The sequence below is a fragment of the Mauremys reevesii genome, linkage group 2 (assembly GCF_016161935.1).
Source record: "Mauremys reevesii isolate NIE-2019 linkage group 2, ASM1616193v1, whole genome shotgun sequence".
Lineage (NCBI taxonomy): Eukaryota > Metazoa > Chordata > Testudines > Geoemydidae > Mauremys > Mauremys reevesii.
In genome coordinates this window covers 125,841,045-125,867,269 of record NC_052624.1, presented here as the reverse complement: position 1 = coordinate 125,867,269, position 26,225 = coordinate 125,841,045, and the positions used below count along the sequence as shown (strand labels likewise).

The following is a 26,225-nucleotide window of genomic DNA, read 5'->3' as shown; positions in this document are numbered from 1 at the left end:
GCTATCCCACCAAGCATGAAATATTTCACAATACTGCTCAATTTGTACGGGTAAGTGAATGAATTATCGCAAAAGATAACAAGTGTTATCCCAGAGTGCATCTAGGAGAAGCTATTTCAACCAAGAGTTAGCAATCAATGGAGGGTATGGATGGTGGCACAAAGAATATTAAAATATTTATGTACTTTCGAAAGTTCATAGTATGTTCAGTGGCTCTTTCCCTGGTTCGGTGAGACATTAGATACAAACTTTCAATAATGTTTGTTACATTTTCACATTCTGGTTTGCAAATATTTGAAAATAAACCAATTCTCTTCTAGAGGTTTATCACCACTTTCATAAGACAGACCAAAAAGGTTATGTACCAAAGTAACTTGCTACTTACCTAGTTGGAAGGTAAAGCCCTGTACTAAAGCTGCCAAATATCTGAACCTGAAAGGAAAAGTTAAATACTAAAACATATCCTGCAATTATTAATATTAAAGCAAAATGTAGCCAAACAAGTCTTACAGTTAATAGGTCCAGAAAAACATGAGAGTTTACTTAAACTATTCCTTGAGACTAGATCTGACTAATGTAAACAAATGTTATCCCACCCCAGCTCAAATTCTGTCAAGTTTAGATTAATACATCATAAAGGAAGACATGGTGTGAAGTTAGCCTCACTCTGTCTCCCCAACCCCTCAAGTATTGAAAGAAGTTTGGAGTTTAATACAGCAAGTCTAAAAATGTTAATTCTTAACAGGAAAGGGTGGTCACTTCTCTTCAGGAAAACCATGCCTAGCACCATAAGCAGCAGAACAAAGACTACTGCAAGCAAGGCCATGCCTACTCTAGAAGTATACTACACCAGCCAAGCTTTCCTAGTGTGCTTACAGCTATACTGGCAAAGTTGCACTTTGTATCACTACAATAAAGCCACCCATTACATGCAAAGTAAGCTATACTTGTAAAAGTGTGGCTTTGCCAGTATTACTGTAAAAACAGTAGAGACTACTGCTATAACAGCTACATCAGACAGCGGTCACTTCTTCACACCCCTGAGGAACACTGTCCCAGTAGAAGTCTGTAGTGTAGACCTGGCCTAAGTCATTTATTGCATTAACTCTCAACCTCACTTGGAGAGGTTTAAGCTAATGAACAATCCCTTCCTCTTAGAAAAGCATAATTGGAGAGTCAGAGGAAAACCAATCTCAGGGATAGCTTTACTTTTTAAACCAGTGATGCTAGAATCTGAAGACAGTAGCAATGAATTTTAAAGACAAGAGAAGAAGCCAGTCTTGGAATAGATATTAAAAATACCTTGAACAAAGTAAATACACTAATTCTACAGCCAGTAAACTGTAGAAAGACTTCAAACATCCACATCATAACTCCATATTTATTGGTTGAAATATGGAAGCCACCCCACTAGAATCTCGAGCGAGGCAAGATTAGATTAGGTGGACCACCGATGTGATATGGCAATTCCTGTGGTTGAACTAATCAACTGGATGTGTTACTGGTTATTCTTGGTAAATGGTATTACTTCAATATACTTTAAGTGAAACCAATGAAGAACATAGTATCCAAGACCTAATTTTCACCAGGATTTCTTTTGAAACTACTCTAAGGATCATATTTCTTCTGTGTAAAGCTAATTCAGGATGCTGCAGACATGCTGAAAACACAACCAATTTAAACAGACATTAAAAACAAGTCCTTGTCCAATAAGTCATTGTGTCCAAGTTTTATGCATACGTGAGTATTAAGTAGGAAACACAATACATGAATGCTAACAGTTTAATAGAAACAAAATAAATCACCTATAATGCAAGACTGACTTATCAAATTTGATTGTTGTATGCAATGTAGCTGTAGCTGTGTTGGTCACAGGATATTAGAGACACAAGGTGCATGGGGTAATGTCTCACTCACCAACAGAAATTGGTCCAATCAAATTCAAAAGAGTCAACAGCAGTTAAATTTTCCTCCATATGTTTACAGGGATAATTAACTTAGACAAACAGTAGATGTGTTAAACCATTTCTGAGATAAACGTCTCTCAAACATATGCTACTTAACGTTCCCTATTACACTAAGGTATTTTATATAAATAGGTCTCTCTGCTTCATATTTGGTCATTTCAGCAGACCATCACAGCAGCAAATAAATCTGATTAAAGGCTGCTTACTATAAGAGTCACCAACAGTATGCAAAAGTAACAGCAAAAGGAACCACAAAAAGAACAGTCTTCCAGAAAGGACTTGTAAAAATTTTATTATTTAAGCTATTGAAAACCAAAGGAAAGGGACCTAGAATTTTATTCAAAATATGACCTCAAGCAATTGAGCATCTCACCTTGCTATTACTAATTTCCTTCTTTAGACCTCTTGGTGGAGGTTATACGTTGTGATTTAGTTCCTCTGACACCCTTTCCCTCGATAATCCTTAAGCATATTTTAGTCATACTTTTGTATCACGTTTTTCCCACAGGATATTGATATCCTACTGCTTCCATAAGGTAGGAAGATCTGTATGGACCTTCAAGGCATAGTGTTTTAGAAGTATCTGTCTGCCTATCAGTGCTTGGTTTTACATGTTTCTTTTATAAATTTACAATATCAATCCCGCAAAAATTAAAAAGTTCTAAAAAACAAATGTCCAACATTTAGCTAGTGTTGCTAAAGCAAGTCTATGCTCTAAGTTGATTACTGACATATGAACTTAATTCCTGATATTAATCATAAGCTATTACTCAATAAATTAATTTATATAATTTGAATGTAATTTCTAATTTGGGTGTAATTTTGCTTTAGTCAGTTTTGGCGATTGTTGAAGATTTAGAGAGCAAGATAACTACTAGGCTTCAGCAACCTGAAGCCTAGATTTGAAATTCTTGTATTAAACTTTGATGGTTTCAATTAAGAGTAGCTTGTTGTAAGAGCCATCAGTGGTTGTTATATTGTAATGCAAGAGTTGTGACAAATTCATTTTTAAAAGGTTAAATGGAGAGAGAACTCAAAAAAGGTTGCATTAAGACAACAAAATGGAACTTAAATGAACTCTGTTCTACAGTGTACTAGTACATTTGATTTGAAACTTGAGATGTACTCACATCAGCTGTAGGCCAAAGATCTTTGATGACTGTCTCTATTCTTTTCACCACTTCTCTTCTCATAGTTGCTTCTTCAGGACGAGGGGACATGAAGTCATAAAAGTCAATTATTTCTTCATGGAGCCTACAGGTGGGGGTGGGGGAGAAAACAGTAGCATCAGCAATGACCGTGATGATGGAACTTATGTATCCAATACAAACAAAATGGTTAATACTCTAACACCATATACATGTTTTTAAGTCAATTGCCTTTCAACCAAACATCATTTTTAGAAATTATGATACTACTCATATCAAAAAAGAGTCCTTGTTTCAAAAATAGTTTATCTAAGTTGATGTATATTTTATCATCTTAATTATGTGTGCTAAGTCTAGAGACAAGGTATTGGTACTTTATAGATTATATAGGAGGAGTGGCCAACCTGAGCATGAGAAGTAGCCAGAATTTATCAATGTACATTGCCAAAGAGCTACAGTAATATCAGCAGCCCCCCTCCCCCATCAGCCCCCCACTCCACCCCCACTTCCAGTGCCTCCCGCCCACCGATCAGCACATCCCCCTCTCTCCCCGCACCTCCTGATCAGCTGTTTCATGGCATGCATGAAGCTCTGGGGGGAAGGAGAGGGAGGAGCGAGGACATGGCAGGCTCAGGGGAGGAGGCAGGAAGGGGTGAGTGGGAGCAGGGCCTGTGGCAGAGCCAGGGGTTGAGCAGTAAGCACCCCCTGGCCCATTGGAAAGTTGGCACCTATAGCTCCTGCCCCAGAGTCAGTGCCTATACAAGGAGCTGCATATTAACTTCTGAAGAGCTGCATGTGGCTCTGGACCCACAGGTTGGCCACCCCTGTTATACAGCCTCCATACATTCAGAATAGAAATATGTACACGTTTAACTGAAGCAAGTCCCAACAAATACTTTTGTTGGTAGACATTCTGATTTCTAACCCCCCTTAGCTCACTAATTTAAGCCTGATCAACTTTGGCTACTTATTTCCAAAATAAAGAAGCTATTTCAAAATGAGGGGGAAAATGGCAAGATGCACAAAATCCTGGGTATTACACAATGGGGTTCTTAAATGGTGAGTGCCACAGAGTTTAAGCTAGTTTTAGTATTACAGAGATTCTAATTTATGCATAAGAAATATGAATTTCTCCTGTACTTGCCTTGTAAATTCTGCTTCTCTGAAGGCATCTAGCAGGATTTTCACCAGGGTGGATAAAAATCAAAGATTTAAAAAAATTTTTTTTTTTTAAATCAGATTTTTTGATCAAATGCTTTGAGGAAAAAAGCAATCTAAAGATAGTTTTAATTAAGATATATTTGAGCTATAATGTATCATCACGGAATAGGGATTATAAATTCTAAATCTATAGTATGAGACAATATATTCATGTAATGTTTAAGAAGAGTTTTGTAAATGAGTTCCAATAGTTCATGGATTAGGGACCCAATTTTATGGGTTCCAGGGGCTTCTGTATAGATTTAGGTTAATCCTTCTATCTACCCAATGGGACTCAGTGCTAAGTCTAGAAGATACCATCAGAGATGCTTAGTTTTGCAGTTCTCAAACTGTGGATTTGTGTCTCCAGAGGTAACATGCTTGTTAACAGCAAAAATGTTCATATATAAATAAATAAATGGAGGTTAGAAATAACAGACCTCAACCCTATTGTCCCTCTGCAAATTTGTGTACACAGTGTCAATCCCTTACCTCTCTAAAAGTGCAAAGTTTCATAAAGTTCAATGAATACAAGATTGTTGGGGGCAGAATAGATCTGGAGAAGAAGTCTGGAGATAAATGTGAGAATGGAGGAATAGGCAGTAGAAACAAAAATGAAACTGTTTGAGCACCATATTACAGAAGTCTTGAGGTCTTTCTGAGTGTAGCCTTCATTAATTTGAAGATGTACCATATCATTATCTCACTAGACGGGAAAAATCTATAATGGCAGCAGGCTGTATGAGACATTCAGTTTGGGAATATTTTAATGAAATTCCTCTACCTGTGGGTAAATCAGGCATGCGTGCAAAATGCAAAAAGTGCAACAAAGAAATACAAAGCCTGGTTGCCCAAATGAAACAACATCATGAGAAGTGTCCCTTCTCAGGAGGAAGTTGCGTTGAAGATGATGAAAGGAACATGTCTGAACATGCAGGATCTTCAGGTTGGTAAACTTTTATTTCATACTTCTTTCTTAAGGACTGCCTGTCTTCCTTCTGGACTATTCTTGATTTCTCATGTTTGATCAAAAGATATAGTTGCTACTGAATAGTACTATCATTTTAGATGCAACTGTGAAAAAAAATAAATAGCTGAAATAGGCAGACCTTCCTTTTACAATTTCACCTTAAAGTAGTACTGAGTGTCAGTGAATGCAATGAGTAGCACTAAATGAGCAGTATGGTAATAAAGAACTGCACTGACTTATTTCGTTTCGGAGAATCAATCCTCAACATACAGAATTCTGAAGACTATCCACCTTCAAGATCGCCATCATTTTCCATAGTTTCAGAGTATCTGCCAATGATAGTGTTTCAGTCACATCATGTATGTCACATAGCCACAGTTTATCACCTGTAGCAAAAAGAAAAAAATCCCCATCATCCAGAAACAACCATAGGTAAGTTTGTGATAAGAACCAGCAGATTACAAAAAGAGGTAATTGATGAAAAAATTGCCCCATTTGTTTCTGCAACAAACTCTCCTTTTCGTATGACTGAGAACTCACACTTAAACATGGTTCAGTCATTAAGACCAAGATGCAGTCCACCCAACAGAGCAGATGTCGCAGGCAAATTGCTGGATAAAGTGTATGAAAGAGAAATTGAGCAGTATGCAAAAGGTTGAGAAGGTAAAATTGTTAACCTGAGTCTTGATGGGTGGAGCAATGTCCACAACGATCCTGTTGAATGTGTTTGTGTGACAACAGAAGAAGGGCAACAAAGAATCCTGTGGCACCTTATAGACTAACAGACGTTCTGCAGCATGAGCTTTCGTGGGTGAATACCCACTTCTTCAGATGCATCGTATTCACCCACGAAAGCTCATGCTGCAGAACGTCTGTTAGTCTATAAGGTGCCACAGGATTCTTTGTTGCTTTTACAGATCCAGACTAACACGGCTACCCCTCTGATACTTAACAGAAGAAGGGAATATCCTCCTTATAGAAACAATTGATACATCAGGAAATGCACACACAGCAGAACACTTACAAGAAATAGCAGTAAAAGCTACAACAAACTGAAAAAAAATACAAATGTCTAGTACGCAGCTTGGTCACATATAATGCTGCAAACGTATTCAAGATGAGAAGAAATTATTTAGAAAACAGAGAAGAGAGTCCCAGGCTAATAACGTATAGGTTTTTTTTTTTTCAGTTAATTGTCATCGGAGGTACACTTGATCTGAGCTTGCAGTGCTCATTTGATGCATCTCCTAGCCAAAAGACTTCAGTGTTCCAGAAATAAAGGTTAACGTTGTTGAAATTGCAGAATACTTCTGTAACAACCACTTTGCAGCAGCTGCTCTGAAAAAAGTGGGAAGAACCAAGCTAACTCTCCCACAAGCCGTGCAATGGAACTCAGTAGTGGACTGTCTTGAGCACTGTATCAAGAACTGGCCTAATCTGATGATAGTTTGTGAACAAAATCGTGAAAAAAATAGATGGCACTGTCACAGCCAAAGTTCCCAACATTGGGCTTAAGAGAAATGTTAAACACATGCTGAATACACCCTGAAGCTTATTTCTGTAGTCTTGAACAAAATGCAGGGAAATAGCTGTTTTATTGCTGATGCTTTTGAAATCTGGAAGGAACTGAGTGAGATCTTAAAAAGATCTCTGCAATGACAGAGTTAAATTACAAACATTAAAAAAATGAATGGGACAAGCACTAGCTCCAGCTCATTTTCTTGCAAATATTCTCAATACTTGGTACCAAGGTCAAACCTTAACTGATGAAGAAGAGGAGTTGGCTATGACATGGACATCCAGCAATCATCCCCTCATAATGCCAACTATAATAAACTTCAGAGCTAAGGGTAAAACATTCAAGAAATATAATGTTTGCTGATGATGTTTTAAAGAAAGTCACAACAGTGAACTGGTGGAAGTCACTTAAGCACTTGGATTCAGAGACTGATAAAGTAATAATCTCACTTTTAACAGAAGTAGCTTCTTCTGCCGGTGTAGAAAGAATATTTTCTTCCTTTGGACTAATTCATTACAAATTGAGAAATCATTTGAGTCCTGAAAAAGTAGGAAAGCTTGTTTTTCTTTTCCAGATTATGAACAAACAGGAAAATTAAGGTGAAGATGACTGACTTAGCTGCAGATGCCAATATTTTAAGTTTCTCATGTTGACCTGGCTGACAGTCAATTTAATTTTTTTTTAAATAATTACATTTAATTATTTTAGTTAAAAACAATTTTAACAAAAACAAACCTGATTTTAAAAAAAACTTGAATGTTTAACTAAATTCAATTGGTTGCTTTGTTAAAATATTCTATGTTTGCTGTTGAAGAAAAAAATCCAGAATACATAATTATGTTGTTTTAGTTAAATAAAAATTTAAAATGTCTGTCTGGTGATGTTCTCCACCTAATACAGCATGGCAAAAAAATCCTCCAAATATTAATGATTAACCTGTTGCATTTGAGAGAGTTCACTTCCCCAATGAGTTCATAAATATATGCTTCAATTACCTTTGGTAAATGAAAACCAAACAATCATGCATTTTCTGATAAAGCTGTAAAAATATGGTAATCTGAAAAGTTTTCAAAATAAACCGCTTTAAAAATGTACATTGTGTACCTTCTAAAAATGAAACCTACATCTATCTCTGAGTTGTGAAGAATATGTTATAACAACCAATAAGAATCCACTCATGTTGAAATCCATGATTGAGTCTTCTTGACTACTGATTTAAATCATTATTTAAATCAAATCCACCCTGATAACAATTTAGCACCAGGCTAATACATCACAACATGGATAATATGCTTCCATTTAAGATCTTCCTATGTGTTTGTACACTATGCCTAGTATAATGGGTCCCTGATCGAAGCGGTTGAGCTCTATTGCAATGCTTATGAAAAAAGATAATGGCTCTACTGCAAGAAGAGGTGTACACCAATAATTCAATATAACCAAAAATTGAGCCGTTCATCTTGCTGCCCCCTCTACCACCACACCCTCCTTTCTCCATAACCAACTAGAACCTGGCCTTAGTGACTAGGAAGATATTTCTTAACCCAGGCATTATCTATGACTTTGCCCTCCCTAAGCACTATTTCCAAACAAGCATGTTTCCTGTCAACACAGCTACAACTCACCCAAGGCCCCTCGTTTCATGTTCTTGACTACTGCATCCTCTTTTACAGTCTTTACTACTACCAAGTTATTTCTCTCAAGTCTATTCAAAATGCTGCTGCTATCATCTTCTTCCTGGTACATAGCTCAGGGTATGTCTACACTACAGGATTATTCCGATTTTACAGAAACCGTTTTTTGGAAACAGATCGTATAAAGTTGAGTGCACGCGGCCACACTAAGCACATTAATTCGGCGGTGTGCGTCCATGTACCGAGGCTAGCATCGATTTCTGGAGCGTTGCATGGTGGGTAGCTATCCCATAGTTCCTGCAGTCTCCCCCGCCCCTTGGAATTCTGGGTTGAGATCACAATGCATGATGGGGCAAAAACAGTGTCGCGGGTGATTCTGGGTAAATGTCGTCAGTCAATCCTTCCTCCGTGAAAGCAACGGCAGACAATCATTTCGTGCCCTTTTCCCTGGATTGCCCTGGCAGACGCCATAGCACGGCAACCATGGAGCCCGTTTAGCCTTTTTTCACTGTCACCATATGTCTACTGGATGCTGCTGACAGACGCGGTACGGCAGTGCTACACAGCAGCATCCCCTTGCCTTTGCAAGGTAGCAGAGACGGTTACCAGCCCTACTGTACCGTCTGCTGCCTTGCAAGTTGATAATGACGGTTACCAGTCATATTGTACCGTCTGCTGCTGTCATGGGTGCTCCTGGCTGGCCTCACTGAGGTTGGCCGGGGGCGAATGGACAAAAATGGAAATGACTCCCCAGGTCATTCCCTTCGTTAAGTTTTGTCTAATGGAGACTCGGTCCTGCCTAGAATATCAGGCAAGTCTACTAAAGAACCAGAGAGGCAAACAGCCGCTCCAGGTCAGAGCCCCAGACATCCCGCTGAAATGTTGAGCTGCATGCCATTCTAGGGGTGCCCCTGCAACAACACCACCCATTGCTTCCCTACTCCCCCACCCCTCCTGGGCTACTGTGGCAGTTATCGCCCTATTTGTGTGATGAAGTAATGAAGAATGCATGAATTTGAAACACTGACTTTATTGCCTCTGCAAGCAGAGATCAAAGGCGAGAGGGGAGGGCGGCTGGCTTACAGCAAAGTAGAGTGAATCACCATTCTGCATTTGCTCAGCCTATAGCTGAAAATGAGAATCTGTGATAAGCACTAGGACAGAAGCACAGGCAGGACTGAATCTCCATTTGTGTGTGGGCCTTTTGTTGACACTGGTACAATACAAAATGTCCCAGGATATGTATGTTGGGGGACAGTTCTAAACGACAGTTAATTTTTTTATTTGCAGCAAAATGTAGAGGTCTAAGTATCTGATTGTGAGCCCTGGTAGCAAGGGGTAGGCTGGGGTATGCACGACTGCGCGGTGCTGCTGACTGGGAGAGCAGCCTGATATTCCAGGCAGGACTGAATCTCCATTAGACAAAACTTAAAGAAGAGAATGACCTGGAGTCATTCCCATTTTTGCCCAGGTGCCCATAACCGACCTTACCGAGGCTAGCCAGGAGCACTCACGGGATGATGACGATGGATACCAGTCATAATGTACCATCTGCCATCAGGAAGGGAAGGGAATGCTGCTGTGTAGCGCTGCAGCACTGCGTCTGCCAGCAGCATCCAGTAGACATACGGTGACATTGAAAAAAGGCAAGAAACTATTTTTTTCCCTTTTCTTTCATGGGGGGGAGGGGGGCAGACGACATACACCCTGAACCACCCGCGACAATGTTTTTGACCCTTCAGGCATTGGGAGCTCAGTCAAGAATGCAAATGTTTTTCGGAGAGCGCGGGAACTGTGGGATAGCTAGAGTCCTCAGTCCCCACTCCCTCCCTCCTCCGTGAGCGTCCATTTGATTCTTTGACTTTCCGTTACACTTGTCTCAGCTCCTTAAGTTTTACACAGCACTGTGTTGAGTCCCTATTATGGCCTCTGTCTATCATAGCCTTGGAGATTTTTTCCAAATGCTTTGGTATTTCGTCTTTTGGAACGGAGTTCTGATAGAACACATTCATCTCCCCATACAGAGATCAGCTTCAGTATCTCCCGTATGGTCCATGCTGGAGCTCTTTTTTTGATTCTGAGACTGCATGATCACCTGATTAGCGCTCCACGCTGGGCAAACAGGAAATGAAATTCAGAAGTTTGCGGGGCTTTTCCTGGCTAGTGCATCCAATTTCAGATTGCTGTCCAGAGCGGTCACAATGCTGCACTGTGAGATAGCCAATACCGTCGAATTGCATCCACACTAACCCTAATTCGAACCGGCAATGTCGATTTCAGCACTACTCCCCTCATCAGGGAGGAGTACAGAAATCGATTTCAAAAGCCCTTTATGTCAACAAAAATGGCTTCGTTGTGTGGACAGATGCAGGGTTAATGCAAAATAACGCTGCTAAATTCGATATAAACTCATAGAGTAGACCAGGCCTCAGAGTGCTTCATCCCCCTCTCGGCCCCTACATGGGCTGCCGCTTCACTTCTGCAAATACAAGGTTGGCTAGGCAAGATTGATGGTAAAGAATCTAATGAGTTACCACCAAACCAAATCCCATCTTTGCTCTACCAGTGTTCTCAGCCTTTCCTACCTACCAATCAGTTTCCCCCTCAGACAGTGTGTGCTTTTTCCCATACCACCTTTAACACCTGGGAAGTCCTCAAATTGTGGTTTGAAGACCTCAAGCTGCAGAGAATCCTCCAGCAAGTGACCCGTGCCCCATGCTGGAGAGGAAGGCGAAAAACCTCCAGGGCCACTGCCAATCTTCCCGACCCCAAATATGGCGGTCAGCTGAACCCCGAGCATGCGGCCAAGACTCTCCATATATGCCATCATGTGCCAGCAATGCCCCTCTGCCATGTACATTGGCCAAACCAGACAGTCTCTATGCAAAAGAATAAAATGGACACAAATCAGATGTCATAGAATTATAACATTCAAAAACCAGTCGAAGAACACTTCAACCTCCCTGGTCACTCAATTACAGACCTAAAAGTCGTAATTCTCCAACAAAAAAAACTTCAAAAACAGACTCCAACGAGAAACTGCAGAACTGGAATTAATTTGCAAACTGGACACCATTAAATTAGGCTTGAATAAAAGACTGGGAATGGATGTGTCATTACACAAAGTAAAAACTATTTCCCCATGCTAATTTTTCCACTATTACTCACACCTTCTTGTCAACTGTTTGAAATGGGCCATCTTGATTATCACTACAAAAGTTTTTTTTCTCCTGCTGCTAATATCCCACCTTAATTGATTACTCTCATTAGAGTTGGTATGGCAACACCCATTTTTTAATATTGTGTGTGTGTGTATATATATATATATATATATCCTCCTACTGTATTTTGCACTGCGTGCACCCGATGAAGTGGGTTTTAGCCCATGAAAGCTTATGCCCAAATAAACGTGTTCGTCTCTAAGGTGCCACAAGTACTCCTCGTTCTTTTTTGCTGATACAGACTAACAAGGCTACCACTCTGAAACCTGTTGTCCATATAGTTACTTCTGATTATTCACACTTGTGGAATACACACAACTGTGCTGTTGAGCTTTAGGAAAAGTGCCCTTTGGAGGTGAAAAAGTACCCTTAAGGCACTGAATGTTCAGCCCAGATGTTAAACAGATCATGCAGACCCCAAACATGCAATTCCTTCAGCCAAACCCCAGAGTCCTATGAAAGCAAAACTGAGGCAGAGGGGAAGCTAAGGTAATACCATGAATATGCAGAAGAAACACTTCAAGAACCATGGCTGCTGTTAAGTAGCTTCTCTTTAAAGTAGCCTCTGCATATTCTTACTTGCAGGCAACTGGTAAACAGTACAATTAGATCAAAGAGGATCTCTCTCATAGTTCGGTGTCACAGAAGTTGGCACCATTGGCGTTGCAAAGGAGAGCAAAGTAATAGAAGTGGGTTGATAAGTAGGGAAGGACAGAGTTAGGCTGGATCTTGAAAGCAAGAACATAAAGCAAAGAAATTGGTATGGTGGAAAAGAAGGCAATAGAGAATTTTAAAAAGAGTGACATGGTTAAAATAACCACACAGGAAAAAGATCTGGACCCCGATCCACGACAGAAATTCGTTGTTACTACACCTAATCTTTAGGTCCCTTGCCACAAAATGCAATCTACATCCTGATTTAGGCACTCTGGATCCCTCTGTAGTGCATGGAGATAGGTGCCTAAGAGGGGATCCACAAAAGCCAGCATGTTAAGTGGGGAGTCACCTAATACAGCCAATAGAAAAAACCAAGGAGAAGAGTACAGCTTAAGCTCCACCTCTCTTAGGAAATTGGGTACCTAAATCGAAGCAGAAGGGAGGTGTCTACCTCTGCATGGTATTCTTAGCCATGGAACCTCTCCTGGAGTTCAGCATCCAAGCCTTTTTTTTTTTTTTTTTTGCGCAATAAACACAGGGGGGAAGGGAAGAGATGGTGGTAGTTTCTCTCAACTTTTTGCACAGTGCTCACCAGGCATGCAGGAAACCTGAATTCATTTCCCCCATTGATTATGTGGAGAAGGGATTTTACCTTGGTTTCCCACCTCATAGGAGCGCCCCAACCACTGTACTACTGGATATTCTTGTGTGGGTTTCTCGCTCTACTGTTGAAGCTGTTCCACTCTGTATAATTAACTAGCTTAAGTGGAGACTGAGGTGATCGTACATGTGATCACTAGCAAGAACACAAGCATATGGGGATTTTAGGCATAGGGGTTGGGTAGCACCTGAGCAAAGGTTTTCGCGATTTCACTGGCACCTAAAGATTGGACATAGACATCTTAAATGGCCAGTAAGCACTTAAGTCCTTCTATGGATCTGGCCCCTTAGCAATTGTGCCTCAAGCAAACTGGGGAGATGTCAGGGAAGCCAAGATGAGGTTAGAATAATCAAAATAGGAAATTAAGATCTGACTCAAATTTCAACAGTATAAAAAATGGAGAGAATGGTAGTTATCTTTGAAGTGGGAATGTGTGGTGAGAAGAAGGAACCTAACACCCCCCTGGTTACTAAACTAAGTGACAACAGAGATGGTATGTTCCAACACTGGCAGAACCGGGTTTAGAGAGAAGAGGTTTTGGGAAGAAGATTTTAATATTAAAAAAAAAGCCATAAGGTTTTAGCTTAATATGTCACATGAGACAAGGTGGGTGAGAATTTTTATTTGGCCAACTTCAGTTGATGACAGATGCAAGCTTTTGAGCTACACAGAGCTCTGAAGCAGCAGCTGAAGAGCTCTGTGTAGCTCAAAAGCTTGTCTTACGCAAATAGAAGTTGGCCCAGTAAACGATATTACCTAACTCACCTTGCCACATTAAAAGGTTGTCAAAGGCAGGCTGAAATGTGGGATTAATTGGGAGGAGATAAATTGAAGTGCCAAGATAGATTTGAGTGGTCAGACACTGAGTTCTATCCTAATTCAAAGGACTAGAGCATAATGTGAATTTAGTTTCTAGAGGAATTAGATAGTAAATTAAAGTCAGAGTTATAGTTTAAAAGTACCTTAGTTTACTTAAGTTTAAACTAAACGTTATATTTACTATTGGATTGAGGGAAAGCACTGGTGGTTCTTGTCTACTCAGTAGCTGCTTTCCATTAACTAAAGCAAAGCCTGTAAAAGCAGACAGCAACTTAGTGCCTGTATTAAACTACAAGCCAAATATGTAGGCTTAGCCTTCAAAAGTGGTCCAAAGCAGATTTTTCTCAGCTCTAAAGTTGCAGCTTTTGTTTCTAGGCACCATGGTGATCCTTGTTTTCATGACTTCTACACTAGACTACCACCACAGCCTCTACAAGGGGCTCCAATTATCTATGTATTATAAAGTTAAATAAAACGCCTTGAAAACTAGTTGTGGATTGCCATTGCGTTGTGCAAAAGTGGAGTTTCTCACCCTTCAGTGCACTAAAGCAGTGGTTTTCAAACTTTTTTTCTGGCGACCCAGTTGAAGGAAACCGTTGATGCCCGCAACCCAACAGAGCCGAGGATGAGGGGTTTGGGATGTGAGAGGGAGCTCTGGGCTAGAGCAGAGGGTTGGGGTATGGGCGGAGGCTGAGGGATTTGGGGTGCAGGAGGGGGCTCTGGGTTCGAGCTCTTGGATGGGGCCAGGGATGAGGGGGCTGGGGTGCAGGATGGGGGGCTCAGGGCTGGGAATTGGGGCGCAGGGTTGAGGCATGGGGTTATCACCGGCAGCTGGACCTGCTGCTGGCCACTTCTAGGTAGGGACTACTAGTTTCACTACAAGTTTTTACTGCCCAGCATCCAGGATCCCTGGGTGCTGAGCAAGGCAACCCAGTGCCTTGCACTCCATGACCCAGTACTGGGTCGCAACCCAAACTTTGAAAACCAGTGCACTAGAGGCCTCATAATGCCTTAAACAGTAGGAGACTAACCTATGTAAGGAATCACCTTCCTCCTGTCAATAGTATTTGGACAATTTGATCATCCTCACAAAAAGTACTAAGGTAGAGTCTTCACTTGACAACCCCATGACTCTGGAGTGTTGTCACAAGAAAAGGAATATTGTGACACCTTCTGCATGATGCTGAAGATTTTCTTTTTCAGCTTGTATGTTTAAGGGATAAGTAAATAGATTTTTTATTTTTTTAGCTTTTCCGATTAACTGAAAAGCCTCTAGGCCTTGCCATGTAATATTTTAGTTAACACTGAAACATTCAAGTTGTCTGACTAGAACACTGCAATCTGAGAAATGCAATTGAATATTTTTACAAGCTTTAATTAGGCCAATTTACTGTATACTTTACATGAATTCTCTTTAAACACACGTTTGATAAATGGTACACGTAAATCCTACTAAATGCAAACCAATGAAGTGTAACAATAGATGACTAAAATACTAAAACAGAAAACTGAACACGTTTTCCATACCAGAACTTCCATGTCATCAGTAGAAGTTCTTATGTAAGTTTGCTGGAATACTTGCACTTAAATTCTGATCTTACCAGTTAACTAGCAATCCTTAAATGACCAAGGACTACCACTATAAATAGGGCCCTACCAAATTCATGGTCCATTTTGGTCAATTTCATGGTCATAGGATTTTTAAAATGATAAATTTCATGATTTCAGCTATTTAAATCTGGAATTTCATGGTGTTATAATGGTAGGGGTCCTGACCCAAAAAGGAGTTGTGGGGAGGTGGCAAGGTTATGGGGGGCGGGGAGGGGGGATTTGCAGTACTGCTACCCTTACTTCTGTGCTGCTGCTGGCTGTGGCTCCTCTGCCTTCAGAGATGAGCAGCTGGAGAGCAGCAGCTGCTGAGGGCCCAGCTCTGCAGGCAGCAGCATAGAAGAAAAGGTGCAATACCATACCATACCATCCTTACTTCTGCACTGCTGCTGGCAAGGAGCCACCTTCAGATTTGGGAAACGCCCCCAATTTGAGAAATGGTCTCCCCTGTGAAATCTGTATAGTATAGGAGCACACAAAAGACCAGATTTCACAGGGGGAGACTAGACTTCAATGTACGTGACATGTTTTTCACGGTCATGAATTTGGTAAGGCCCTAATTATAAACAGTTAAAAATAAGAATGTAACGGCATCTGAATTAATAGGACCCTACCTAATGAACCTTTCATTCGAATAAGGAGTGGCAGAGTACACTGAATGACTTTTGGCTTTTCCTTGGGCAGTCTATTAGATCTTTTTCAGTCTGGTGAGAACATTATACCTATCCTTATAAATGAGGTACCAAATGTTATTTTAAAAGAGCGATTATGAAATTGCAACAATTGTTGCTAGGCATTTACTACTTTTAAGTTACTAGTAATGAGATTATTCCAATTACAATACAGCAACATAAATTTGAAATTTCAGAGCATGTTTAAGTTACGTTAGTTTTAGAGTTTACATTTCACTGTATGTTTTCATAAATTGAATATGATTGTGTACGGCTTTTCACCAGACCTGTGGTGGTATCACCTGTAGTGATTCCATTCTCCATTTATGAAAACAAATGAAGTAGGCAGATTGGCTGTTCAATATTTAGATAGTAAAATGCTACTATTTCCAAAATAAGTCCAGTCTATCATTGCAATGCTTTAAAGAGATTAAAGGACAAATTCTACCTTCAGATACGTAGCATGCAACACACACTGAATTCAATGGCTTTGTCTCCACAGCAAATGTTAGTACCTGTGATGCCGCTGCACCGATCATGGCAACTGTATAAGCAATAGTAGAGACAGGGTTCCGGTATTTTTTTTACTTGGGCAGCATTTTTATTGTATTGGTAAAAATACTTGATTTCCATCTACGTTCGACTTTAGCACCAAACCTACTCCACTCTTGCTGTAAGACAAATACAGTAAAAGCTCTTTTATCTGGCACTTCACCAACCAGCAAGCTCTATAAACCAGCATTTCTGATCTGCATTGAAAGTTTGGTTTATAGTGCAGTTGGTGTGGGACCGGCAGAGGGCTGGGGCATGGGAGGGGCTTCAGGTCGCGCTCTGGAAAGGAGTTTGGATCCAGAAGGGAGCTTGGGGCAGAGGGTTGGAGTGCACGAGGGGCTCAGGGCGCTGGATGGGGGGGCGCTCACCTCCAGCAGCTCCCCACAAGCAGCTCCCCGACCCAGCTGCTGCTGACAGAGGCGCAGCCAGGCGGCTCTGCAGGAATGCTGCCTCTGTCCCCCATCCCGAAGCACTGACTCAGCGGCTCTCAGCCCCTTGGCCGAGAACTGCAGCCAATGGGAGCTGCAGGGGGTGGTGCCTTCAGATGGAGGCAGCATGCCTGCATAGAGCTGCCTGGCTGCGCCTCCGCCAGGGGCAGCAGCAACAGCAGGGACAGGGAACCACTGGAAGTAAGCGACGCCCCATCCATCTGGCACCCCGAGCCCACTCCCACACCCTAACTCCCTGCCCTGCCCTAAGCCCCTTCCCTGACCCAAACTCCCTCCCAGAGCCTGTGCCCCACAGCCCATGACCTGCATCCCCCTACACACACTTTAAACTCCTCCCTCTGAGTTCCTATTGGCCCACCCACTGCTAAAGAAACCTCCCGCCCCAGCCTAAGGAGAGGTTCCACAGGGCCTGGAAACCAAATAATTCCAGGGGACAACTAATGAGATAACAGGGATGGGTCAAAAGGTCAAACAAAGGGAACCTGACGGGGACACCAAGCAGAGAACCCCAGACAGCGCCCACTGCTCCTCGAAGGTGTCAAGGAAGCCAGCAGACACTGCCCAGAGGAACTCTGCCCGAATGCGTGAGCGGACGGAGGATCAGAAATAGGCCCCACAGTCACAGGAGACCCCATCGGCCAACCTCCTCTCCCTGGTTGCATAGATGACTGTTTTAGCCAGGGCCAGGAGGAGGTTGACCAGGAGGCCCCGTGGCTTTGTGAGGCCACAGATGGGGAGTGCATAGATAAGGAGATGAGGGGAAAAGTGCAGCCAGAAGAGTAACAAAATATTTGTGAGGAGCTGGAATAGGGGCTGCAACCTGGTGCACTCCAAGTAAACGTGTGCCAGCGTCTCCCTCACGACGCAGAAGGGGCAGGCATCCGGGACAGGGGTAAACCACGCCAAGTACACGCCCGTGTTCACGGCCCCATGAAGGAGCCACCAATTGATATCCCCAGCGGGCCCCAGGACCAGGGCAGAATATAGGCTGGCCCACCGGGGCTCCTCACCCTGTAGAGGTGAAAGGAGGTCCCGCCACTTTGTGTCGGGGCAGGACGCGAGGGTGAGGAAGTGAAGGGTGTGGAGCACAAGCGTGTATAGATGTTTCTTTGGCATGGTCTGGAAACGAGCTAGCTCCAAGTTGTGCAGCCGGCTCACGGTGGTGGGGGGAGGGGCGCAGTTGGGTCCACGGGGCAGGAGCCCAATGAAAAGGTCCGGAGGGCCTAGGGTGGCCAGGGCATGCCCTCTTGCAAGACCTGGTTGAGGTAGGCCCGAGCAGCGGCCGGCAAAGCGGCCCTCACCTCCTGAAGTACGCGCTGGGGAGTACGAGGCCTGGAGAGCCCCATGCACTGAGCGAGCATCAGGGGATCCAGACAGTCTCCCCAGTCGTAGTCCAGGAGGTCTCCGACTCTGGTGATGTCTGCCAGGACCAACCTCTGGCGCACCGCGGAGGACTCCGCCACCTGCACACGGAGCTGGGGGTTGCGTAGCAGGGGCTCAGGGAGGAGATCAACCCCCATGGCAGCCGCCACGGACCTGGTCGTTGAAAACAGCTTCCAAGTCTGGAGGAGGTCCTGGTAGAAGACCGGCAGCCCAGAGAAGTCTCGCGAATGACCTCTCGGATGGAAATAAAGGAGCTGCCAGTCGTATCGGAGCCATCGGAAGCGGCGCAGGAAGGCGTGTGCCAGCACTCTCCATGCACCATAAAGGAGCCTCTGCAGGACCTGGAGGCGTTAGACATGGACCTGAGTGTGTAGACACGTCAGGCCCTGCCCTCCCTCCTCCAGGGGCAGGTGGAGGACCCCTGCAGAGACCCAGTGCACTCCTGGCCAAAATAACTCCAGAATCACCGTCCGGAGGTGGGCCAGGAAGTCCAGGGCTGGGACCAGGCTATTGAATCAGTACCAGAACATGGACAGGACTAGTTGATTGAGCACCAGTCCCCTCCCTCGGAGAGAGAGGCATCGGAGTAGTCCTGTCCATTTCCGGAGCTGCTCCGTCACCCTGCCCATTAAACCATACCAGTTTTCCGGCGGTGATGGATGCACGGCAGAAAGGTAAATGCCAAGATAGAGCAGTTGACCTGCGCTCCACCGGATGGCCTGAAGCACGGGTGGGAGGGAGCTCGCCTGCCACCCGTCCCTGACAACGAGGCCAGAGCTCTTGACCCAGTTGACCTGGGTGGAGGAGGCTGCCGAGTAGACGGCCTGGCAAGCCTCCACCCACACCAAGTCGCCCAGGTCCTGGACCACAAGGAGCACTTTGTCGGCATGTGCCTACAGGACCAGCTGCAGCTCTGGTTCTCGCAGCACCTACCCAGTCAACCTCCTGTGGAGGAGGCGGCAGAGGAAGGGCTTGATCACCAGAGAGTACAGCTGACCCGAGAGGGGGCAGCCCTGCCGCACTCCTTGCCCGAAGCTGACCAGTTGAGCCTGACCAGACACTCTGCGGAAGCGTACAGCACCTGGAGAAAAACCACAAACTGGGGTCCGAAGCCAAACGCTCGCAGAGTACTCAGGAGATACCTGCAGCCCACCCTGTCGAATGCCTTCTTCTGATCCAGGGACAGGAGGGCCAACGACAGACCATTCCGACACCCGAGCTCCAAGAGGTCCCGGACCAGATACATATTACCAAATATGGTACAGCCCGGGACGGTGTAGGTCTGGTCTGGGTGGACAATGTCCGCCAGCACGGACCCTAGCCGCAGCGAGGGGGCCTTCACTATGATTTTGTAGTCTGTGCTAAGGGGCGAGACGGGACGCCAATTCTGTAAGCTGTGGAGGTCCCCTTTCTATGGCAATAAGGCGAGCACGGCTCGCCTGCACGAAAGAGGGAGGACCCCGCCCTGCAAAGACTCGGCCAAGACGGTGACTAGGTCTGGGCCGAGGACGTCCCAGAACATGCGGTAGAACTCCACGGTCAGCCCGTCCATGCCCGGAGATTTATTAGTGGGCATGCGACAGAGGGCTTCCGAGAACTCGGCCAGAGTGAGAGGCAGCTCTAGCCGGTCTAGGTCACCCGTGCTGACTGTTGGGAGTCCGTCCCAGAGCACTCTACAAGAGTTAGGATCGGTTGGATGTGGGGAGAAAGGGCCTGCATAGAAGGCCCTGGCCCTCCCACACATCTTTGCCAGATCCGTGAGAGGGGTGCTGTCCTCCGCCAGGGGGCAGGTAACGTGCTTCTTGGCCCCCCTCCTTTTCTCCAGGGCATAGAAGACGCGGGAGCAGCGAGCCATCTCCCAAAGGAAGCAGATGTGGGATCGAACAAAGGCACCCCAGGCCCAATGCTCCTTGAGGGCCCGGAGCTCCTCTCGCTTCTCCCAGCACACTCCGCAGAGGGATGGATCCTTGGGACTAGCAGCCAGACGCCTCTCCAGCTCTAATACCTCCAGTTCCAGCTGCTCTATCGCCGCATCCCTCCCTCAGCTGGCACCCCAGGTGTAGTCACAGCAGAAGAGCCGGGTGCGCACCTTCCTCACATCCCACCACCGTCGTGCCGAGGAAAAGGCATGTCTCTGCCCTCACCAGGTCCCTCTGAGTTAACCAGCATTTTTAATTTACTGGCACCCCTAGTATGCCAGTTAAATAAAAGCTTTTACTGTAGTGGTTTCTCTATTTACAATGAGAGATGACCAGAATAGTTCTTTATGTTGACAGAAGTTTTTATAGGACATCCTATACTACATTAACATGACTATTCAAATCTGTGGAATGCCTACTTACCAGCACAGTATTCACAGCAAGTCTAAAGAGATAGGCACAAAGCATGTTACTGTATATATCTCATTCATCCTTTCAAGAATCAATGTAACGTAACATGGTTCTTTAAAAAAATAAAATAAATAAAACACACCCACAACACACTCCCACTGCATGCAATAAAAGTGAATTACCCAGAAGAGAGGGAAAGAAGAGTATAAAGCACTTAACACTAAGGGTATGTCTACACTTGCAGAGTTTTTGCACGGTAAATTTCACTGGTGATAGGGAACCAGTGAAAGTAAAGCGCTGGTTTGTGTACTCACTTAATTCCTCAGGCATCAGACTGTGTTTACATTAGCAGCACTTCTATCACTGATGAGTAGCAGCCATTCTAGGGCAGCTATCCCACAGCGCAGCTCTCTACATTTTGATGATGGGTCTTGTGGGAAGGGGGGGGTGTGATTGGGGGCATCCTGGTCCCTGCACAGCCTCCTCTCCCCAAACACTGATCAGCTCTAGTAGCTCAACATTGCTCCAAGCAGGGGATCATTTGCTTGGTGGAGCAGGCATGGTCACCTGGCCAAATGATAAGTGAGCACTTGCCAAGAAAACAAGAAGGGGAGTTTCAAACTTCCAGGGGCTTTACAGGGAGAGGGGTCGATGTTTGTTTACCTGGCATCAGAGCAGCAGAGTTGCTGGCCAGAGTGGTCACCAAGGCACTGTGGGATATCCTCGAGGCTAAAAGCTGTGTAAACGGGAAGGATGTGTCTCCACTTGCACATCACCACAAAAGCATCACCAGTAAGAGCTGTATGCCTCTTGTGGAGGTGGTTTTCTTTTTGCGGTGAAACTTCTGAGTTTCACCACAAAAAGTCATTGTCAAGTGTTTTTGCACAAAACCGCTTTAAATGGCAAGTGCAGATGTGCCCAAAGACAGAAAACAGTTAACAAATGGTGAGACTGAGTAAAAAGAAATACTGAAATAGGAGCTAATTGCATTTGCAAGATGAAGAAAGTCTGAACTAAATTCAAAGCACTAACACTAAACACAACTGAATACTTTTTGAAACACCCTTATCTGTTTTCAGTGCATGCAATGAATTTATTTTTCAAGTGTCAGTGTGGGTGGTGCAGAAAAAGGACATGTTTTAGAAACACTGAGGAAACACCATTCAGTAAGGAGTCCGGTGGCACCTTAAAGACTAAGATTTATTTGAGCATAAGCTTTCGTGGGTAAAAAAACATCACTTCTTCATTGCATGCATCTGAAGAAGAGAGATTTTTTTACCCACGAAAGCTTATGCCCAAATAAATGTGTTAGCCTTCAAGGCACCACCGGACTCCTTGTTGTTTTTGTGGAAACAGACTAACACGGCTACCTCCTGATACCATTCAGTAGAAATCTGAAATTGGCCCAGAAAATTAAATAAGTGAAACTATTTCAGTTTAATTCAGTTGTATGGCTCTTTTTTAAAGTTAAAAGAAATAACACTCTTAATATTGTTCTTTAACAATTTTTGACAAGCACTATGAAAACCTGCTGCTTTGAGTCATAGTATCACAGGGTTAGAAGGAACTCAGAGCAATCTAGTCCAATCCCCTGCCAAGATGCAGAATTTGTTGAGTCATAACACAACCAATGTTATTCTTGTTGCTAGATTAATTTGATCCAGCTAACTTTACTAATGTGTAATCCTTTGTACCTCTAGAAATTGTATTCAGTCACCCCTCCCTTGTCTCATTGTATACTAACCACAATAAGAGATATTTATCTATTTTCTAAATCTTCTATAAAAAATGAATCGCATCTGTTACTTCTATCTACATTCAACAGGTCTGGATTTCATATGTTCCAAAAATAAGTTTATGAAAGACTATTCATTCCCCTTCTCCAAAGCCGATATGAAAAAAGTGTGTTCAATACTTTTTCTACAAATACATTTTTTCTTCTGATTGGAGAGAAGGAAAGCTGAGTAAATGAAGTGAAAGATTAATTTATTTGCATTATATGCTTTAATTCAAAAGGTAACTGGGCTCAGTGCAAGGGTAACTAGGTGAAATGCTACAGCTTGTTTTGCAGGAGCCCACAATATCTAATGGTACCTTTCTGGCCTTAAAGCCTATCAATGGCAATATCAACCTATTAAGATAAATATGCATTACAGAGTAGTAGAGACTTCTCTAGTTAAAGTGTTTTCCTATTTTTGAGAAAAGAGAACTCCATTCAAACATTCATCAATTCAACTCTTCAAGCAATGTAATAAATTATTTTATATCATCGACAATTGTTTTTCAGAACCCAGAATGGCTTTTCAAATCATTCAGTAGTACACTGGAGTTATTTCCTTACAATGCCCCTTTAATCCAAAAGTGTTTTTGACATGGCATTTCAATCTCAACCTTTCCCTACGCGCATTTGGAAAACGGGGCCCACTATCTAGTATGACAGATCTTCTGGTTGGCTGCCAATGCCCACTCTACAATATTCATGTCTATGGCCAAAGAAGGCCCATACAAATTTAATTCTGCCTTCTCTCAGGGCCTATCCTGCCAGAATGGAGCTACCCGAATGCGTATGATCGCAGTACAGGGCCCAAAGCAGTGATTTATGCAAATGATTGTATTAGAGTCTCATTTAATCCTCCTGCCTTTTTACTATTTTTACAGCCGGCTCGGAGCCCGCTCCAGACTAGTTTTTGCCTCCCAAACCTACCCCTGGCAGGAGCCAACACTCTTCCCCCTGAACTGGCTACAACAGGAGAAGAGAACATTTCCTACAGTTTATGGTTACAAGAGGCAGAGTCCCGTCTCTCCACCATTCCATGCTCGCCCCTCTGGGGGGGCTGCTCACCCTCCCCCGGATGGGGGTACTCACCCCTGTACCCCCAAGCTGTATTGCCTGGTTTTCCAGGGTGTGCCGGGGCTCTGCGGCGCTGGCTGTAGCGGCTGCCGAAGCGCCTGCTGGCGGGGACAGTTGTTCAGCGCGGCCCCCCGGCTGCCGGATAGCAGATAATTCATCCCATACGTGCTAGCTTTATTCTCCCGTTTCCTGCGGCCCGGGTGATACTGATGCTGCTGCTGCGGGGAGGCGGGCGGAGGTTGGTGCGGGCTGCTCGCCGCGGGCTGCGGGGGCTGGTGCGCGGGGCACCGGCCGCCTACGCTGTTCACTTTGCTCTCGTTGAAGTTAAAAAACTCCCCGGGTCCAGTCCCGCTGCCGCGAGCCCCGGCCCGGCCACAGGAGGAGCCGCTGCTGCAGGAGCCCGAGGAGGAGAAGCCGGGGCTCTCGGTGCCGGACTCCACAGAAGAGCAGGACGACGACGAAGACACGGAGGGGGATTTCTGCAGACGCCTCCCTCCCTCGCTGCTGCCCCCCGCGGAGCCGGCGGCGGCGACCAGCCCAGTCAGCAGGTCCGGGGGAGAGGGCGAGGGCGGCGGGGAGCAGCACAGGCCGTCGCCCCCGGGCGGCCCAAGCCTGGCGTGGGCGCGGCCGGCGGGCGGGGAGGCGGCGGGGTCCAGCGCCGGGGAGTTGAGGCAGAGGTAGTGCGGGAAGCCACGGCCGCTCGCGCCCTGCGAGGTCTCCCAGATCTGCATCCACAGCGCATTGGCGGGGCCTTTCTGCTCGGGCTGGATCCAGGCCACGCGGGGATCCATCCACCCCGCCCGCCCGCCCGGCCCCACTCGCCGCGGCTCCTCCGCCCGGCGCCGGATGCGGAGCGGCGCTAAACACGCGCCGCGGGCAGCGGCATCAGGAGGGAGGCTCGGCAGGGAGAGCCCGGCTCTGGCGCCCCGTGTCCGGGGTGGGGGAGGCCGCGCGCGGAGTGGCCCGGCCCGGCTTTGCTTGAAGCGCGGCGCTCGCTGCCCTAATGTGGCGTCCCCTCGCCGGAGACAGAACCAGTAATGCGCATGCGCAGCAGATTTTAAACCTTCACTGGATACGGCCGCCCTGGCAACCGCCCATGCGCACTGGGAGTGGTGCCGCCTCGCTGAGGGAGGTGGCTCGGAACGTTCTTTCGGCATCTTCCGGCGCGTGGAATTTTGGAACCGTTCAGAAAATCCGAGGTGGAGGGGGGTCTTTGCCCTACTACGCTTGCGCACTGCCGCGTGGACCTGTCTGTAGCTCCGGAGCGAGTCCGGCTCGCGGGGCTGCTGCTGCGGGGTTTTCCCTGCGCCAGCCGTGGGCTCCCCTGACACCCTGAGGGGCAGCGGCGTGGGGCGCCCCGGCACAGCCTGCCCCTCCGCGGTGTTCAGCAAGGGCAGATCCTAGCGGCAGCCGCGGCGTGACTGGTCCATGCGCCCTACTCACGAGAGCCTTTCTGCAGCACCCCCACCAAGCGCTCTGCCTAACAGCCCCCGTGTAGCCCGTGCTGCCGGTGTGGTGGAGATACCGCTCCGCGTACTAATGGGCTACCGGTAGCACTTATTGATACGTGGAGATTGTACTATGCAGAGCAGTATCTATTCTACACTACACCGGGACAAGACAGCCTGGGCTGTCAGCGTTATATTGCACTTCCCACACGCAAGGACTATTTTTCAGTCTCCTCCTGTGAGTAAAGGCAGGTGCATGGGCTGGCACGTTGGGGAGAGCTCTCAGGTTAACCCCACTCTGAGATTTGGATAAATAAAGGCTCAACCCCACCCCAGATAAAACAGTTGCAAACATTCCTTTGGCTTTAAGGAAGCAGGTCCCTTTCTTTGCTCAGATGCTTAAGTGCTTTGTCTCGAATATACCAGCTTACTTATGCTGAAGTTTTTCAATGGCATAGTAGCTGTTTAAGCATCTATTGGCGTGCAGCTATACACAGTTACTACTGTAAATCAAACAGCCTGTTAAGCTGCAGCCTACACTCAGGGGTGATGACCCTTCAACACCAGCTCTTGGAGGCACTGAGCCTCCCACAGTCACAATGGGCTGGTTTTCAGAGGTATGCAGCACTTCTGAAAGGTAGGCTCAATGTTCCCCCAATCCTCGGAGAGTTCAGATGCTGTACAAATCTCATAGGGACAACATGTAGTAAGTGTATTCATGGCCCCACACCAACTTTTGCCAGCTGAGGTGCAGGGCCAGAGCCCCCAGAAGAGGCTGGTGCACTGTGCCACCAGTGAAAGTGTGGGATCATTGTCCAGGATGGGTTGTAGATCCCTGATGATGCGTTGTAGGGGTTTTAGCTGGGGACTGTATGTGATGGCCAGTGGAGTCCTGTTGGTTTCTTTCTTGGGTTTGTCTTCCAGTAGGAGGCTTCTGGGTACACGTCTGGCTCTGTTGATCTGTTTCCTTATTTCCTCGTGTGGGTACTGTAGTCTTGAGAATGCTTGGTGGAGATTTTCTAGGTGTTGGTCTCTGTCTGCGGGGTTAGAGCAGATACGGTTGTACCTCAGTGCTTGGCTGTAGACAATGGATCTTGTGGTGTGTCCGGGATGGAAGCTGGAGGCATGAAGGTAGGC

The 26,225-nt window shown here is 45.3% G+C and overlaps 1 protein-coding gene across 5 annotated transcripts in view; it reads right to left on the bottom strand.

Annotated features, from left to right (window-relative positions):
* The window catches only part of TENT4A (terminal nucleotidyltransferase 4A), a 96,282-nt gene extending 71,531 nt beyond the window's left edge, over positions 1 to 24,751 (bottom strand). The window contains exons 1-3 of one of the 5 annotated variants that reach the window (XM_039524017.1): positions 23,656 to 24,751; positions 3,098 to 3,221; positions 386 to 432 (exon numbers count right to left, since the gene is read on the bottom strand). In XM_039524017.1, coding sequence (XP_039379951.1) covers positions 386 to 432; positions 3,098 to 3,221; positions 23,656 to 24,431 — 947 coding nt within the window. In that variant the 5' untranslated portion in view covers positions 24,432 to 24,751. The remainder of the gene's footprint in view (positions 1 to 385; positions 433 to 3,097; positions 3,222 to 23,655) is intronic. The other 4 variants (XM_039524018.1, XM_039524015.1, XM_039524016.1 and 1 more) reach the window with 4 other exon arrangements.
* Positions 24,752 to 26,225: the final 1,474 nt, after the last annotated feature.